The following is a 14,467-nucleotide window of genomic DNA, read 5'->3' on the forward strand; positions in this document are numbered from 1 at the left end:
GCCAGGCTGGAAAGCGAGCCGGAAGCTGCGCTGAGGGCCGAGACGTCGCCATGACAACGCCGCCCGGCGCAGCGGGGCGGGGAAACGCGAGCGCCGACGTGCCTGCTCCCGACCTGCTAGGCAGGGGCAGCAGAGGCCCGGAGCGTCGCCAGGGCAACGGCGCCGCGCGGCCTGTGGGCCGGGGAAACGCGAGTGCGGAAGTCCCCGTCCCCGGCCGGCTGGGCGGGGCAGCAGAGGCCCCGAGCGTCGCCATGACAACGGCGCCGCGCGCGGCCGCGGCCGTAGGCGTGGGGAAGGGGGCGGGGCCTGTGAGCTGAGCACCTCCCCCCGTCCCGCCGCCCAGCCGGCTCCCCCCACCCTCTGGGCCTGCTGTGAGGCTGCGACCGCTGCGCCCGCACGGATTTGAAACCTTTTTGTGGCGGCGGCGGCGACGGCGGCGGCCGCTCGGAAAGCTTGCACGTAGGGGCGCCAGGTTCTCGTTTTTCCGATTTCCCCTCCGGGGTCCCCACACGCGGGTTCTCGGGTGGAATTTTGCGCGGGGAGCGGTCGCTCCGTGGGCGGGCCCGGGCCTCTCTCCAGGCCTGTGGGGCGCGCGCCGCGGGGGCCTCTGGGCGCGGGCGGCCGCTGCTTCGCGGGCGGACTGGAGTCCGGGCCGAGGAGGGCGGGGAGGCTCTGAGAAAGTTGGGGCGGGTCAGCATGTCGGGGTTCGGGCACCTGACGGGGTCGCGCCCGTGAGACGTGTGCGCGCGGACGCGGCGGGGCCTCGGCCCGGGTCCCCGCTCACCCCCCGCCGCCCCGCCTCACCCGGGTCGCGGCCCTGGTCTCAGGCCGGCGGGAGCACTTCCCCCCGGAGCCGGACGGCGTCCTGGGCCCTCGGGGTGGGAGGGCGGCCCCCGGGAGGCCCGGCCCGCCGCCGGCCCGCCGGGCACGACCCAGTGTCCCGGGTCCGAGTGTTCGAGGGACGAGGGACGTCCATGCGAGCGGCCTGTGTGCTGAGTGAGGGTCGTGCGCCCTCCCTGTTTACAGGGGCGTGGACACGGGATAGAAAAGGCCGGTGCGGGGGCACGAGCCGCCCCGCACGGCTCAGGCTGCGGCCCAGCCGCCCGTTTCTGGGGCCCCCGGGCCGTCACTGGCCCCCCGAGGCCTCGGCGTGCTCCCCCGTCTCCAGGGTGATGCCGGGGCGCGGTCAGTGCTCGGTAACTGTCCAAACACCCAGAAGGGCGAGCCGGGTGAAACAGGCACCTGTAAACCAGCTTCATGTACCGGAGGACGGTTTTCAAGTTTTGTGTAATGGCCCGCCATCTGTTTAAAGTATGGCTTGGTTGAACAAAATTGACTTTATGCAACTTTGAGGGGTGTGTTTATTTGGGGCCTGATGTATGTGGGGTGGGTTCCTTGCTGAGCGGCGTGGCTGCTTTCCCAGGACCTTTAGTGTTTGCGGCCCGCTTATACTTTGCTGACCCCTGTGACTGCTCAGCACCTTGAGGAGGTCTGAGCCCGTTTTGTAGCTGTCCACATAGACACAGGTTTAAAAAGAGACAGTGCCGGTGAGTTAGATAAAAGACATGATCCAACTGTATCATCGCTACAAGCAAGACTCACCCAGTTTACTTCTTTTTTGCGTTTGCACTACTTCATGTGACTGGCAGGCACGCTCTAAGTATTTTAAACCTAAGTCAAACCTAAGCTTTCCTTATTTTTTAATTCTAATAATTTAAATCTGCAATTCTAATAAATCGTAATAAAACTTATTGATTAGCTGGGACTAAGTAGATATAACCTACTTATAAGATGTAATTTGTGTAGCAAGAATTCCTTGAAAGTTTGGAACGATAGCTTAATTTTTTTTCATTTTGTTGGAGAATAAATAAGGGATAAGGAAAAGCTGAGTTTTAGCTTTTACCAAGTGTCACACTGATTTTTTATTGTGCTTTAAAAAAAAATGTGTACTCCAGTATTGCATGTTATTATAGCAATTATGATTGTCTTTTATTTTTCTCCAACTTCCTTATTATTTGGAGATATTGCTGATTCATATTTAAATGGCCAAGAGGTCAGATATGATGGATCTGAGAGCTAATGGTTTCAGAATTTTAGTCTGAGCTTTATGTTTAATTTCATGACTTTGGGTCTTTTTACTGAGTTTTCATTTCCTCTAAACACTAACATCTCCTGCCTGTGTCAAAGATTTGTTGAGAATTAGTGATTATTCGGAATCTTTTTGTTTCAGCCCTAGCTACAGGTGCTCTCAGGCAGATGTTAGAGTACGTGGGCAGGATGAACTGTTGAAGCCTGGAAGTACACTTCCAGGTCAAAGCTGTGCTTAAAATTCTGGGTTTATGAGTTTCCATTTGTTTGTTCATCCACTTGAAGAGTTGCTTTTCAGCTTTATGATCTAACATCCAGCAGTGGTATCATAGCCTTCTGTTACCAGGTACATAACTGATGGAGTTATGTATGAATGCAGCTAGTTATTGTAGGAATGCAAAACAAAACCTAGCAACCAAATAACACCAAGCCAACTAACCAATCAGAAAATGCACTTAAATAAAAATTTATCTTAACCAAGTCTTGAATTTGAAATATGTTTCTTCTACTGTAATGCAGAAGGTACAACGACCAGTTTTGGTAAATAGAATTAAGGGCAATAGTATTTCTATTCTAGAGGACCTATTTGGTACTCAGAACAGCATTTTTTTTTAAAAGAAAAAACAACCACAGGCATACCTTGTTTTATTGCGCTTTGCTTTATTACGCTTTTGCGTTTTTTACAGATTGAAGGTTTGTGGCAGCCCTGCCTTGAGCAAGTTTACCAGTGCCATGTTCCAACAGCGTTTGCTCATTTTGTGTCTCTGGGTCACATTTTGGTAATTCTCGCAATATTTCAAACCCTCCACCCCCAAAAAGATTATGAATTGCTGAAGGCTCAGATGATGGATAACTTTTATTTTAGTAATAAAGTAATTTTTAATTAAGGTAGGTATGTACATTTTTTTAGCATAATGCTATTGAACACTTAATAGACTATAGTATAGCATAAACATACCTTTTATGTGCACTGGGAAAGCACAGTATTCATGTGACTCGCTTTATTGCGATATTTGCTTCATTGCCGTGGTCTGGAACTGAACCTGCAATATTTCTGAGGTTTGCCTGTATTAGTCATGTAAAAGTAGGACATTAATCCCTTTAGTTAGCTTTTATTTACCAGTCGATTCTTCAGCTTCTATTATGTGCCGTGGAATGTGCTGGGTACCTACTAAGATGTGTCAGTCACGGTCCCTGCCTTTCAGGAGCATCTCACAGATGGTGGCAGACCTGTGAATCGTACACAGATGTGTAAGAAAAAGGTAACAGCGTGATGAATGCCGTGGCACAGATGTGAGCAGTACACACTGAGATGGAGAGATGAGTCTGGGATGTGTGGGGCAAGCTCTACTCTGAAGTGATGTCTGAGCTGCATTTGCTGATGTCTCCATGCAGGGGGACCGCCTGTGTGATCCTGTAAGGAAGGGCTTGGAGTGTTTGTAGAAAGGCAGGGAGTTCACCGGTGGGGCATGGTCATCTGTGCGCGTGTGTGCGTGTGCGCGTGTGTGTAGGGAGCTCAGAAGGCAAAGGCCCTGGCAGGCCTAACTTCGGGTTTGGATCCTGTCCCGTGGCAGTGGGCGGTGGAGACAGGAAGTGATGAGCGGAGCTTTGTACTTGGGACATCTCTGGTGCCAGTGAGGTCTGCAGCAGGGAGAGTTCGGGTGCGTCGGCGGTGGGGAGGGCTTGCTCTGAGAGGGCGGCGGTGAGAAGAGGCCCACGGGCAGGTTCTGAGACATTTCGGAGCGTTTGTTGCTGTGTTGGCTCACGGGGCTTAGCGAATGGGGACGGCGGAGGGGAAGGAGTCGGTGGGAAACAGCGACGAGGCCCCTGACAGCGATGGAGGTCTGGGCGGCAGGGCGGATGCTCAGCGCTTCCGACGCGGGGCCGAGCACGTGAGGATGTGCTCCCGAGGAGGCGAGTTGGGAGGTGGAGGGAAGAGCAGGCCTTGTTCCTCCCAGGAGGAGGTGAGCTTCCCACGTGGAGGGTCAGGGGAGCTGGAACGGCTTAGGGGCTTGGAGAGGGCTGGTAAAAGTTTCAGGGCTGCCTTGCGGAGGGCGAAATGGGAGAAAACGGAGGATTCCGGTGGGACCTCAGGGCGGTGCCCGTTTCCTCCAGCAGACCTTCAGCTGAGGAGCGAAGGACGGTGTCGAGCGGTCGCTGCCCTGCGGAATAGGGAGGAAACGAGCCCGATCGGCCGGAGGGGATTTTGGTGGGCGGCAGCGATGCGGGGGGAGCGCTGCGTCCGGTCCGCCAGCGGGGGCCTCATGAGAGGGGCGTTGGGGGCGGGCTTGCGAGAGCCGTGGCTGGGGGCGGTGCCCGCCGGAGCGGGGGGAAGACCCCCGGCGGGGCGCGCTGGTCCCCGAGGGAGCCGCGGGCTGCGAGGGACGGCCGGCGGGCGGACGCACAGGGGCCGGGGACAGGGCCGTCCGCGCAGGGGCTGCTGGTGTTGAGGTGGGCAACCCCGGGGAACGTTAGGGGCCCGCTGAGCAGAGGGAGGGCGTCTGTGGAGCAGGGCCGCCGACGGGGCACACCGGAGCCTTTCCCCAAACATGTGGTTTGTAAACTGGACACATGACAGCTTGGGGACCGTGCATGGCGTGGAGATGGTGCGCATCCTTACCAAGGCATTTCGAACCTGAGAGGAACATGTGGGCTGTTGGGTATATTTTTAACGGAAGACATTTTGTCAGAAGCTCTGTGCCTGAGTTTGGGGGTCCACCCCCTTCATATTCAGTGGTTTTCTTCCTGATTAGGAAGAAGTACGAGGACCAGTATTTTACGTCTTTTGGTGGAAGTTAAACATTTTACATTTACGTACGCTTAAAATCGCTTTCTTGGCGTGCAGTGTGATGAAGTTTTACACAGACTCAGAATGGGTTTTGATGACCTCGGGCGCACAAGGCGCGCGGGACGATCGCAGCGCCCCGTGTGCCCTCCGTGCGCCCCAGTGCTAACCCAGCGCGCCGCCGAGCTGTTCCGTGTGCCTGCGGCTTTTGCCCTTTCGGGGATGCCGTACGAGCGGGTGTCGCCGTCCGGCACGCGGCCCTCCGGGAACGGCGCCTTGCGCGTCGCGTCGTCGCGCGTGGACGCTCCCCCCTGTGGCGGGGCCCGTGGGCGCTTCCTTCCTCCCTCTGCCCGAGCGCTGTTTCGTTGTGTGGCGAGGCCACGGCGGTTTATCCATTTCCCGGGGGAGGGACACGTGGGTGTTTCCAGGGTTTGGTGGCTACAGAAGAAGAAAGCTGCTAGAAACAGTACATCCGGGTTTCTGTGCGAATAGAGATTTTGCTTCTCCTGAATAAATGCCCGAGAGGGGGTTCCTGGCTCCCCCGCTAGGGGTGTGTGTGCCCGGGTGGGCAGTGGCTAGCCTGTCCTCCGCAGCGGCTGCACCGCGTTGTGTTCCCCCCAGCAGCGCGTGAGAAGGCCTCTCGTTCTGCGCCCGCAGCAGCCTTGCTGGCCTTTGCCGTTTTAATTTCAGCTGTCCTAACAGGCAGGTAGTGATATCTCACTGTGGTTTTAATGTGCATTTCTCTAATGACTAATGATGTGAAGCATCTTTTTCACCTGCTTACTTCTCAACTGTGTATCTTCTTTGGTAAAGGAACTACTTTTTTTTGCTGATTACTTTTATTGGGTTGTTCGTTTTCTTATGGTTTAGTTTTAAAAGTTCTTTATGTTTTCTTGATATAGGTCCTTTCTGAGGTAAATGATTTGCAGTATTTTCTCCCAGGCTGTAGCTTATCTTTTCAACTCCTGGAAAGAGTTCTTTGCAGAACAGAAATTTTTCATTTTGATACAGTCCAATATCAATTTTTTCTTTTACAGGTAGTGCTTTTAGTGTTATGTCTAAGAAATCCTTGACTAACCCCAAGTCATGAAGACTTTCGTCTATGTTTTCTTCTAAGAGTTTTATAGTTCTACATTTTACACTTAGGCCTGTTATTTATTTTGAGTTAATTTTTGTATACAGAGTGAGGTTGTTTGTTTAAATTTATTTATGCATATGGATCCCCAATAGTTACAGCATCATTTGTTGTAAAAACTATCATTTCTCCATGAATTGTACCTTTGTCGAGGGTCAGTTGTCCACATTTGTGTTGGTCAATTTCTGGACTCTCTAGTTTGTTCCATTGGTCTATGTGTCTTATCCTTTCACCAATACCACATTGTCTTGACTACTGTAGTTTTATCGTGCATCTTAAATCAGGTAATGTGAGTCTTCCAAACTTGTTCTTCTTTTTCAGAATTGTTTCTGCTATTCTAATTCCTTTAACTTTCCACGTAAATTTTAGAATCAGCTTGTGTGTGTCTACAAAGAATACTGCTGGGATTTTGATTGGAATTGCATTAAATCTATAGATCAATTTGGGGGTATTTAATACTACTGAGTTTCCTTTGATCTGTTTCATGAGTTCTGTAGTTTTCAGCATACAGATCTTAATATTTTAATTTTAAATCTTTTACAGGCTGAATTATGGAAATGGGAAGTGAAGAAGAAAAATGGGAGAAGCTGGATGCGGAATTTGATCACTTTGTGGTAGATATGAAGCCCTTTGTTCTAAAATTACCCCATAGGTCAGGTAAGATTATGTTTGAAAATTACGTTCTTAAAATTAATTTTTTTCTTTGTATTATTTAGTCGAATCCATGAACGTTCAAAATGAAAAGTAGATTCATTTAATAACAGTTTTCATCTTAAGCTGGTAAAGGATTGTTTACCTTGAGCTGTTGGAGGGTAAACAAATTTAGTCATGATGTCCTACTGAACTGTGGAAAGGTATTATTACTGTGAGACCACTTCTCACACGTCATGAGCTTAAATTGCATGGGTCTTTAAAGTTAGCTGAAACTGTTTTTTCCTGCGTCTTTTTCCTCCTACCATGAAGATGGTTCCTGTTTCAGGAGCCTGCTGTCCACCTGTCTCTGACCCTTTTGTTTATCAAAGCAGAAAAGAATCTGTTCGTCTTACATGCTCATTGGTTGACTGAATAAAATCAAGTGTGAATGAGTTTTTGTTGCCAACTTGTCTGCAATTCCTAACCTGTTCTCCTCTGTGAGTCTTTGTCTCAAGTAAAAGATGTTCAGGTAATTTAAGGTTTATCAGAGAGCAGTTGAAGAGAGTTTGAGGAGCAAGGAAGATTCTCTGAGTCATAGTAGGCGCAAGGCTGGCCGTAAAGGTAAATCTGATTTGGGAGCTTTTGCGAGGAGGGTTCGGAGTGGGACCAGGAGACTGGCTTTTACCCCAGTGTTGTCCAAGTTCCCTGTTTCTGTGAGGTATCTGAGTCAACTTCATATTCAACATGAGGAGCCAGCTCAATATTAGATCTTTATTCCAGGGAGCTGCGTTGGGAAAAGGGAGCGTAGTGTATGAGTTAACGCATTCTGTGGTCACCCGTCGTACCAGACAGGGCCTGCAGCCTGTCCGAGTCGAGGGTGGCTTGGCGTGGTCTTCCCTTCACGCCTCTTCCTCTGCCTTCTTCTCTTGCCTTGTTGGATGGTAACCTCTTCTTTCTTCCTCTGCTCTTCTTAAAATGAGCATTTTCTGTCCCGTGGCTCATTCATGATTAGTTGAATTTGTATTTAATGATATTTCTATACCGTGTCCTCTTCTGATACTCACTGCCTTTTTTTCCTTCTTGTCTTAAATCTGCTGATTAGAATAAATGTATATTAAAATCTCTCATTATAAATGTACTTCAAACTATCCTCATATTTCATCTTCTTTTTTTTTTTTAAGTTGCAGTATCAATTTTAAAAAATAATTAATTTAATTTTGGCTGCATTGGGTCGTTTTTGCTGCACGTGGGCTTTCTGTAGTTGGGGCGAGTGGGAGCTACTCTTCCTTGTGGTGCGTGGGCTTCTTGGGGTGACTTCTCATTGTGGTGGCTTCTCTGGTTGCGGAGCACGGGCGCTAGGTGCGCGGGCTTCAGTAGTTGTGACTCGTGGGCTCTAGAGCGCAGGCTCAGTAGTTGTGGCTCACGGGCTCTAGAGCACAGGCTCAGTAGTTGTGGCGCGCGGGCTTAGTTGCTCCGTGGCATGTGGGATCTTCCCAGACCAGGGCTCGAACCCGTGTCCCCTGCATTGGCAGGCGGATTCTTAACCACTGCGCCACCAGGGAAGTCCCTCATCTTCTTTTAAAAAAGGATTTGGGGTACATAGAATTGGATTAATTGTAATCTTTGGTTCATGACTCATTGTCAGTATGTATTGGTACATCCCTGACCCTCTTTTATGTAATTAATTCATAGTGAATGCTCAGAAACTCACATCCCAGTCAAGAACCTGAACATTCATAATAACTTAAATTTCATTATAGTTAAATTCTACTTTTGATAATGGTTTTCCCCATTATTTTAAATAGAGGAATTAATTTTTTTCATTAGCCAAGTTGTTGTACTAAGATCTATTCATCAACTATTATATGGATTTCAGTTTCCTGCAGGGCATATAAAAATACATAGTTTGAAAAACTGTTTGCTGAAGTTTATCAGTTTTAGTTTGTATTTTTTTTTGCCCAAAGTATGCCCGATATTTCAAGAAGTTTGTTTCGTGACTATATAATTTTCAAAGCTAAAAATACAAAAGTTATTTAGAGACTACCTTTCATACCTGTAGTGATAAATCCAGTATGAGCAAAGTGGTAAATCTGCCCAGGGATTTTTGTAGGTAAAACAATAAATGAATATGACCTTTAGAAACTAAGAGATTGAAGCAGATTTGTGATTTGTGTTAGATATATAATCCTCAAATTGAGTTAGACTGATAAAAGATTAATGTCAAAATGGTTTTCCTGAGACCTAAAAACAATTCTGTGTTGAGGTAAGATAAGATAGTCAATAGGTCATTATATGTGGATTAAACTGTGCTACATTTTTAAGGTAGCTTTTAAAGGGATAATTATTTTTCAAAATTACATGTAAATATGTAACCCTCAATTATTTTTAGAGAGGTTAAAAGAAATTCCTAAATAAATCATCCACAAATCCCTGAAGATTACCAGTTTTAATAAATAAAACATTTGAGATTCAATTTTAGATTAGGTTTAAAATGCTAAATAAGGTTGCGTTCTCTTTCTCTTGGTTTGTATAATGAGAATTACAGAAAGAGTTTTCAACACAACTAAAATTATTTTAGAGATGGTTTTACAGCAACATTTTTGTCTCAGAGATTTACTTGGTAGCAATCCTGAGATCTTATTACTAGTTAATTGATAAAGTTAAACTCTAGACCAGGGGTTGGCAAACTGTAGCCCCTGGGCCACATCCAGTCTGCTGCCTTTTTTGTAAAGTTTTATTAGAAAACAGCCATAACCATTCGGTGACGTGTGGTGTGAATGGTGTGTGGCTGCTTTCATGCTGCAGCGGCAGAGTTGGGAAGATGTCATATGGCTGCAAAACCTAAAATATTTGCTGTCCGCCAACCCCTGCTGCAGGCTAGAGCGGATGTTTTATGGGTCTTTAATGTAATGTTTTATTTTCTGAGAACTCAAGTCTCTAACAGCCCCTGTGTATTTCTAGAGCGGCAGAGGTGTGCACTTTGGATTAGAAAACTGTGTGAGCCTTCAGGAACAGGAGCGGGAGTCACAGGCAGGAGGAATCGGAATCTGTACGCAAAGCTCTTACTGCACATGCTCAGGCGAGGGGCTCTCGAGGGCCCTTTCACCCACCGCCCTGAGCCAGGGACGCTGAAAACTTTACCTTCGTACATGGTAGGTGTCTTTGACCAAAAGATGCGTTAGTTTGTTTCTCTAGAAGTGTCAATTTATCATCCCATTTGGGAATGGTCATATTATTAAGTTACAAGTCCTAGATAATATGTTAGCTAAAACTAGTTTTTTGCTCCCTGATTCAGTTTTTTCTCACCTTGAATGGAAATCAGATGTTGAGCTCTAATGGAACCATACTTAATTGATTTAGTCATCCTGCAGTATTCTACAATATTTCTAAAAAAATTAAAATGAATTTTTAAATATTGAGCCTTAATTTCCCACTAATTTTCACTGGATTATGTAATAATTTATGGATGTCAGTAAATTCTAGTTTATTAAGCTTTTCTATATGTATTATTTAATGTAATGAGAGGTTGGATTGAATGACTTTTTAAAGTTTTTTTAAAAATTTATTTATTTATTTTTGGCTGCATTGGGTCTTCGTTGCTGCGCGTGGGCTTTCTCTAGTTGGAGCGAGCAGGGGCTACTCTTCGTTGCGGTGTGCGGGCTTCTCATTGTGGTGGCTTCTTTTGTTGCAGAGCATGGGCTGTAGGTGCACGGGCTTTAGTAGTTGTGGCACGTGGGCTCAGTAGTTGTGGCTCGCGGGCTCTAGAGCGCAGGCTCAGTAGTTGTGGCACACGGGCTTAGTTGCTCCACGGCATGTGGGGTCTTCCCGGACCAGGGCTCGAACCTGTGTCCCCTGTATTGGCAGGCGGATTCTTAACCACTGCGCCACCAGGGAAGTCCCGGTCCATCTATTCTTAATGACCGAAGGTAGAACATTTTCTGAAACAGATTCAGATGTTGAAATATGAGTGTATTGTATCATGCTTTCCCTTTCACACTCATTTTATGGAATTGTAGGAAAGGGCTTTATTTTACAAATGTTAATCATGTAAAGGCCTAGAGACCTGTCTTGGATTTTTCAGCTAGCTTGTGGCAACTAAATTCTAGGTCTTCAAGTCTGTTGTTCCTAGATGAAGAGATTCCTAATTTTTATTTCGGATTTTTATTGATTTTGGTTTCTCTGCCTACTGATGTGTGTGTGTGTGTGTGTGTGTGTGTGTGTGTGTGTGTGCAGAGTAGTTAATGATCACAGAAAGAAATAGGAGAGCACAAGATTTAAAAAGAACTTTTCACTTATCTTTTCATACAGCTAATATGCCTTTTGTAATATAAATCATTATTATTAGATGTATCTGTCATGTAATTTTATCATTTATCAGATTTCTTATACAGCACAACTAAAATGTAAATAAGTTATCCATTTTATGTATTTTAATATTTCATTGAATGATACATTTTTATATATTTTTATGTAATTGAATTTGAGTATTTGAAAGGTTGTCACTAAACTTGATGGAAATCTTAACTGATTATCTCATATAGTACATTTTGAAAGAATAATTTTTCTAATTTTTAAAAATCAGTCCATCTATTTTGATGAACCAAATCCAGCACAAGCCAAAGGGTCCAGCCCAGAAGGATTACCAGACTGGGTGATGGGTGAGCTGGGGAACGGTGAGCGCAGATTCAGCGAATCACGGACGCTTTCTTCTGGAGAAGATTGCTCTTTGGTACAGTCGCCGACCCATGTCCACAGGTACGCCATGAACTTGGGGTTTCAAGTGTGTTTCATTATTTAGCCTGTCTTTGGAACTGGTTAATACATTCCATTTTTCCATGTTTTTTTTTAATGGTAAGTAGTTGGTTTACTTTATATTTTTGCTGTGAAGTTGAGGGCTATGAAGGCATGTTGTATAGGTAAAATAACAGTTTTGCTTTTCCATTTATTGTATATTCAAGATTATATTATGTTTTTAGCTGCTTTTTGGATATATGTTAAATATTTGTATCTATTCCATTGCTTGGAAAGTGGTGCCTGAAAATCTTTAAATGACACAATTCTCTGTTTTCCTTTATGACAAGCATGAATTAAGAACATTTCACTGACTTCAACCAAATATAACATTCTCCATATCCATCTTGAAGCTTATGCTTGAATTTTTCTCCTTTCCCCCTCATTGAACAGTATTCGTTTTGATTTAATAAAATAATGAATGCAAACATAAACCCTATTAAACTGTGCTTTCTTACTAGAGTACTAAGCTTAAATAGGATTTTTAGAACAAATAAAAGTGAACTTCTGAGTTTTTTAAGTACACAATAAAACAATTGTTGCTGTAGTATAACTTTTGGCCTTTAGGACGGATAGATTTAAATTGGACTTTTATCAGATTTTGAGTTTTACCTTTGGCACTGTTCCCTGAAATGTTAAAATATTGGACAGTGTCAATTCATACGTCACTCCTCACCATTCTCTTGGTAATTTTAATTTTTGGAATTTGATTAGGTTAACAATGTAATCTCTCTTTTCTGCTATAATTTTCTTTAGTTTATTCCTTGAAAGATACAGAAATCTTATTAATAATTTGCAATGTCTTCATAGTTGATATAGTCTGGTTATGTTTTTCAGACCTCAGGTATTATGGTGGAAAAGAACAGGTGAACATAAAGCAAGAGATCCAGTCCATATGAAATTTTTTTATTAGAAAGGGGAAACAAATTAATATGGAACAGGAAGAGGTGGTATAATTAAGGACATGTTTCGGAAGAGTGCAAAGGAATGAATAGATGAGTCCATAGCAGGTGGTGTTAAATACTAATTTTTGCCTTCCTAGGAGATTCAGAAGCAGAAGAGGTGTGACTGTGGAATTTTTGTTAGCCTTGTAGCAGTAAGCGGGGATATAAGGAGATTGTGGTCTCTTTACAGAGACTGCGGCAGGGACAGTGTTCTTCCTGTCTGCACGGTATTTCCAGTGCCTGGCCCTGGGCGGGCACCTGTGACAAACGGCATGAGTCTTAGTTTTTGGTGAGTGCGTACACGAGTCAGTGAATGGGCTGTTAGGCACTGCCACACATTGAATTTATTCTGGACACAACCCCTCTGAGACAGGCATATTGTGGCAGAGAGAATGGCTCGCAAGGATTTGCAAAAAGTACTGTTAGAAAAAGTTGAGGGAAGGATAAATTTTGGAAGAAGTTAAGAGATGTATGGTTATAGGCTACAGAGATGCCCTGTTTGTGTCCTAACCTTTTTATATTTTTAACAATGCAATTAGTAAAGACAATGAAGCAACTGGAAAAGGCAAGTCTCTTTCTAGTCGAGTGCTAGAATTTCACTAAGGCCAAGGCCAAGTAGGGCTGCAAAAACAAAACTCAGGGGTATCTTTACTTACATGCTTCTCTTAATTTAACTTGATCTATTTAAAAATTTGAATTTGCACATACATTAATTAACAGATATTTGTAATTTTACGTACATGAAGGCACTTAAAAATAAAACTAACATTTACTTCATCTAAAGGCAATACAATTGATTTAAGACCAAATACAAAATGTGTGAGATCAGATCAGTAGTGGTGGTGGAATCTATTGATGGTCTGTCTTCATATTTTTTTCTGAAGTTGTTCCTTTGCTCTGAGTGGTCATACTGTGCTGCTGAAAAAGTTAGAATCTGCTCGTGTTGACCTAATACATCTCCTCCGTTCTGCAAGACATTGTTTAAAAAGTTTAAGAGGCTTATAATATTTGACACATGTATGTTTCTGTAGTGAATAATTGATTGTTAATTAGAACTGAAGTTTAAGGCTGCCTCATAAATGTTACAACCACTTCAACTTGTCCTTTGAACGTCCCCTTTAATCTTAAAAGATTTTCCCCCTTAGTGTTTCTTTTTTGATCACTTTATAAAATCCTGCTTTACTTAGACCTTTTTGTATGTGAAGTATTTCTAATGGCATTTTAGATTATGCTGTTTGTGTCCTAGCCTTTTTATATTATTAAAGATGCAGAGTCCTTTTGAAGCCTCTTTGTTAGGACTCCCTATTCAATAGAGATGGCACCTTTCCTTTACCTTTATTCTTCCTGTAGGATATGGCATGTAGCCTCATTCTAGACACATTAGAAGTATTATGAGGTCATATTCTATCAGGCTTATCATCATGCTTTTTTCCACCAAATACACATTGCACACTAGTAAACTTAGCATTTCACTTCAGACAGTTTCAACACATAACTAGTCCTGTCCTGGTTTTATCCTTTGCTTTCCTTTTTCATAGTTCTTGGTGTAAGCTTATGTTATTACCCATGGTTTATTTTAGAAAAACCACTTTCCAAATTGCCTTGCCATTTTATTAGAGATATTTTATTGTGTTTAATGTCAAATAGCTGCTGCTTTTCTTGACAATGAAATACTTGAATTATATTTGAATTTGGAGCATGGTTTTACAAAATGTTACTAATGAAACCGTAGACATAGATCTCCTCCCTGTGCAGTTTGGTTAATTTCACTTAGACAACCGTGAGATACATCCATGTAAATTACTTCCCAGTCATCTTTCAGGTGCTTACCATTGAGAGACGGTAAAGATCCTAACTGTCTTTGTGGTACACAGAGTTTCAGAGGGCCCCGAGATCCTGCTCTGGGTGTTGACAGCCTTGTACAGTTCCTCCTCCTTGAGTGTGGGCAGGACCTGTGAGTGGCTTCTAGCCAATAGAATATGGCAGTGGTGATGGGCTGTCACTTCCATGAATACATTGCGATACATAGGACTCTGCCCTGCTGGCAGACTGGCTCTAGAGGCTTGCTGTCTTTTCCTTGCTGGCTTGAAG

The 14,467-nt window shown here is 44.5% G+C and overlaps 1 protein-coding gene across 19 annotated transcripts in view; it reads left to right on the top strand.

The window, feature by feature from the left end:
* The first annotated feature begins 293 nt into the window (after window positions 1-293).
* CEP112 (centrosomal protein 112) overlaps window positions 294-14,467 on the top strand; it is a 420,211-nt gene continuing 406,037 nt past the window's right edge. For 4 of the 19 annotated variants that reach the window (XM_082441870.1, XM_082441871.1, XM_082441891.1 and 1 more), the window contains exons 1-4: window positions 304-459; window positions 6,552-6,665; window positions 9,603-9,793; window positions 11,224-11,396. In XM_082441870.1, the coding sequence (XP_082297996.1) occupies window positions 6,560-6,665; window positions 9,603-9,793; window positions 11,224-11,396 (470 nt within the window). In that variant the 5' untranslated portion in view covers window positions 304-459; window positions 6,552-6,559. Of the gene's footprint in view, window positions 473-1,221; window positions 2,977-3,007; window positions 4,053-6,545; window positions 6,666-6,724; window positions 6,863-9,602; window positions 9,794-11,223; window positions 11,397-14,467 lie in introns of those variants that run through there. The other 15 variants (XM_082441873.1, XM_082441889.1, XM_082441874.1 and 12 more) reach the window with 14 other exon arrangements.

Source organism: Balaenoptera physalus (assembly GCF_965194825.1).
Source record: "Balaenoptera physalus genome assembly, chromosome: 20".
In the NCBI taxonomy this organism is placed as follows: Eukaryota; Metazoa; Chordata; class Mammalia; order Artiodactyla; family Balaenopteridae; genus Balaenoptera; species Balaenoptera physalus.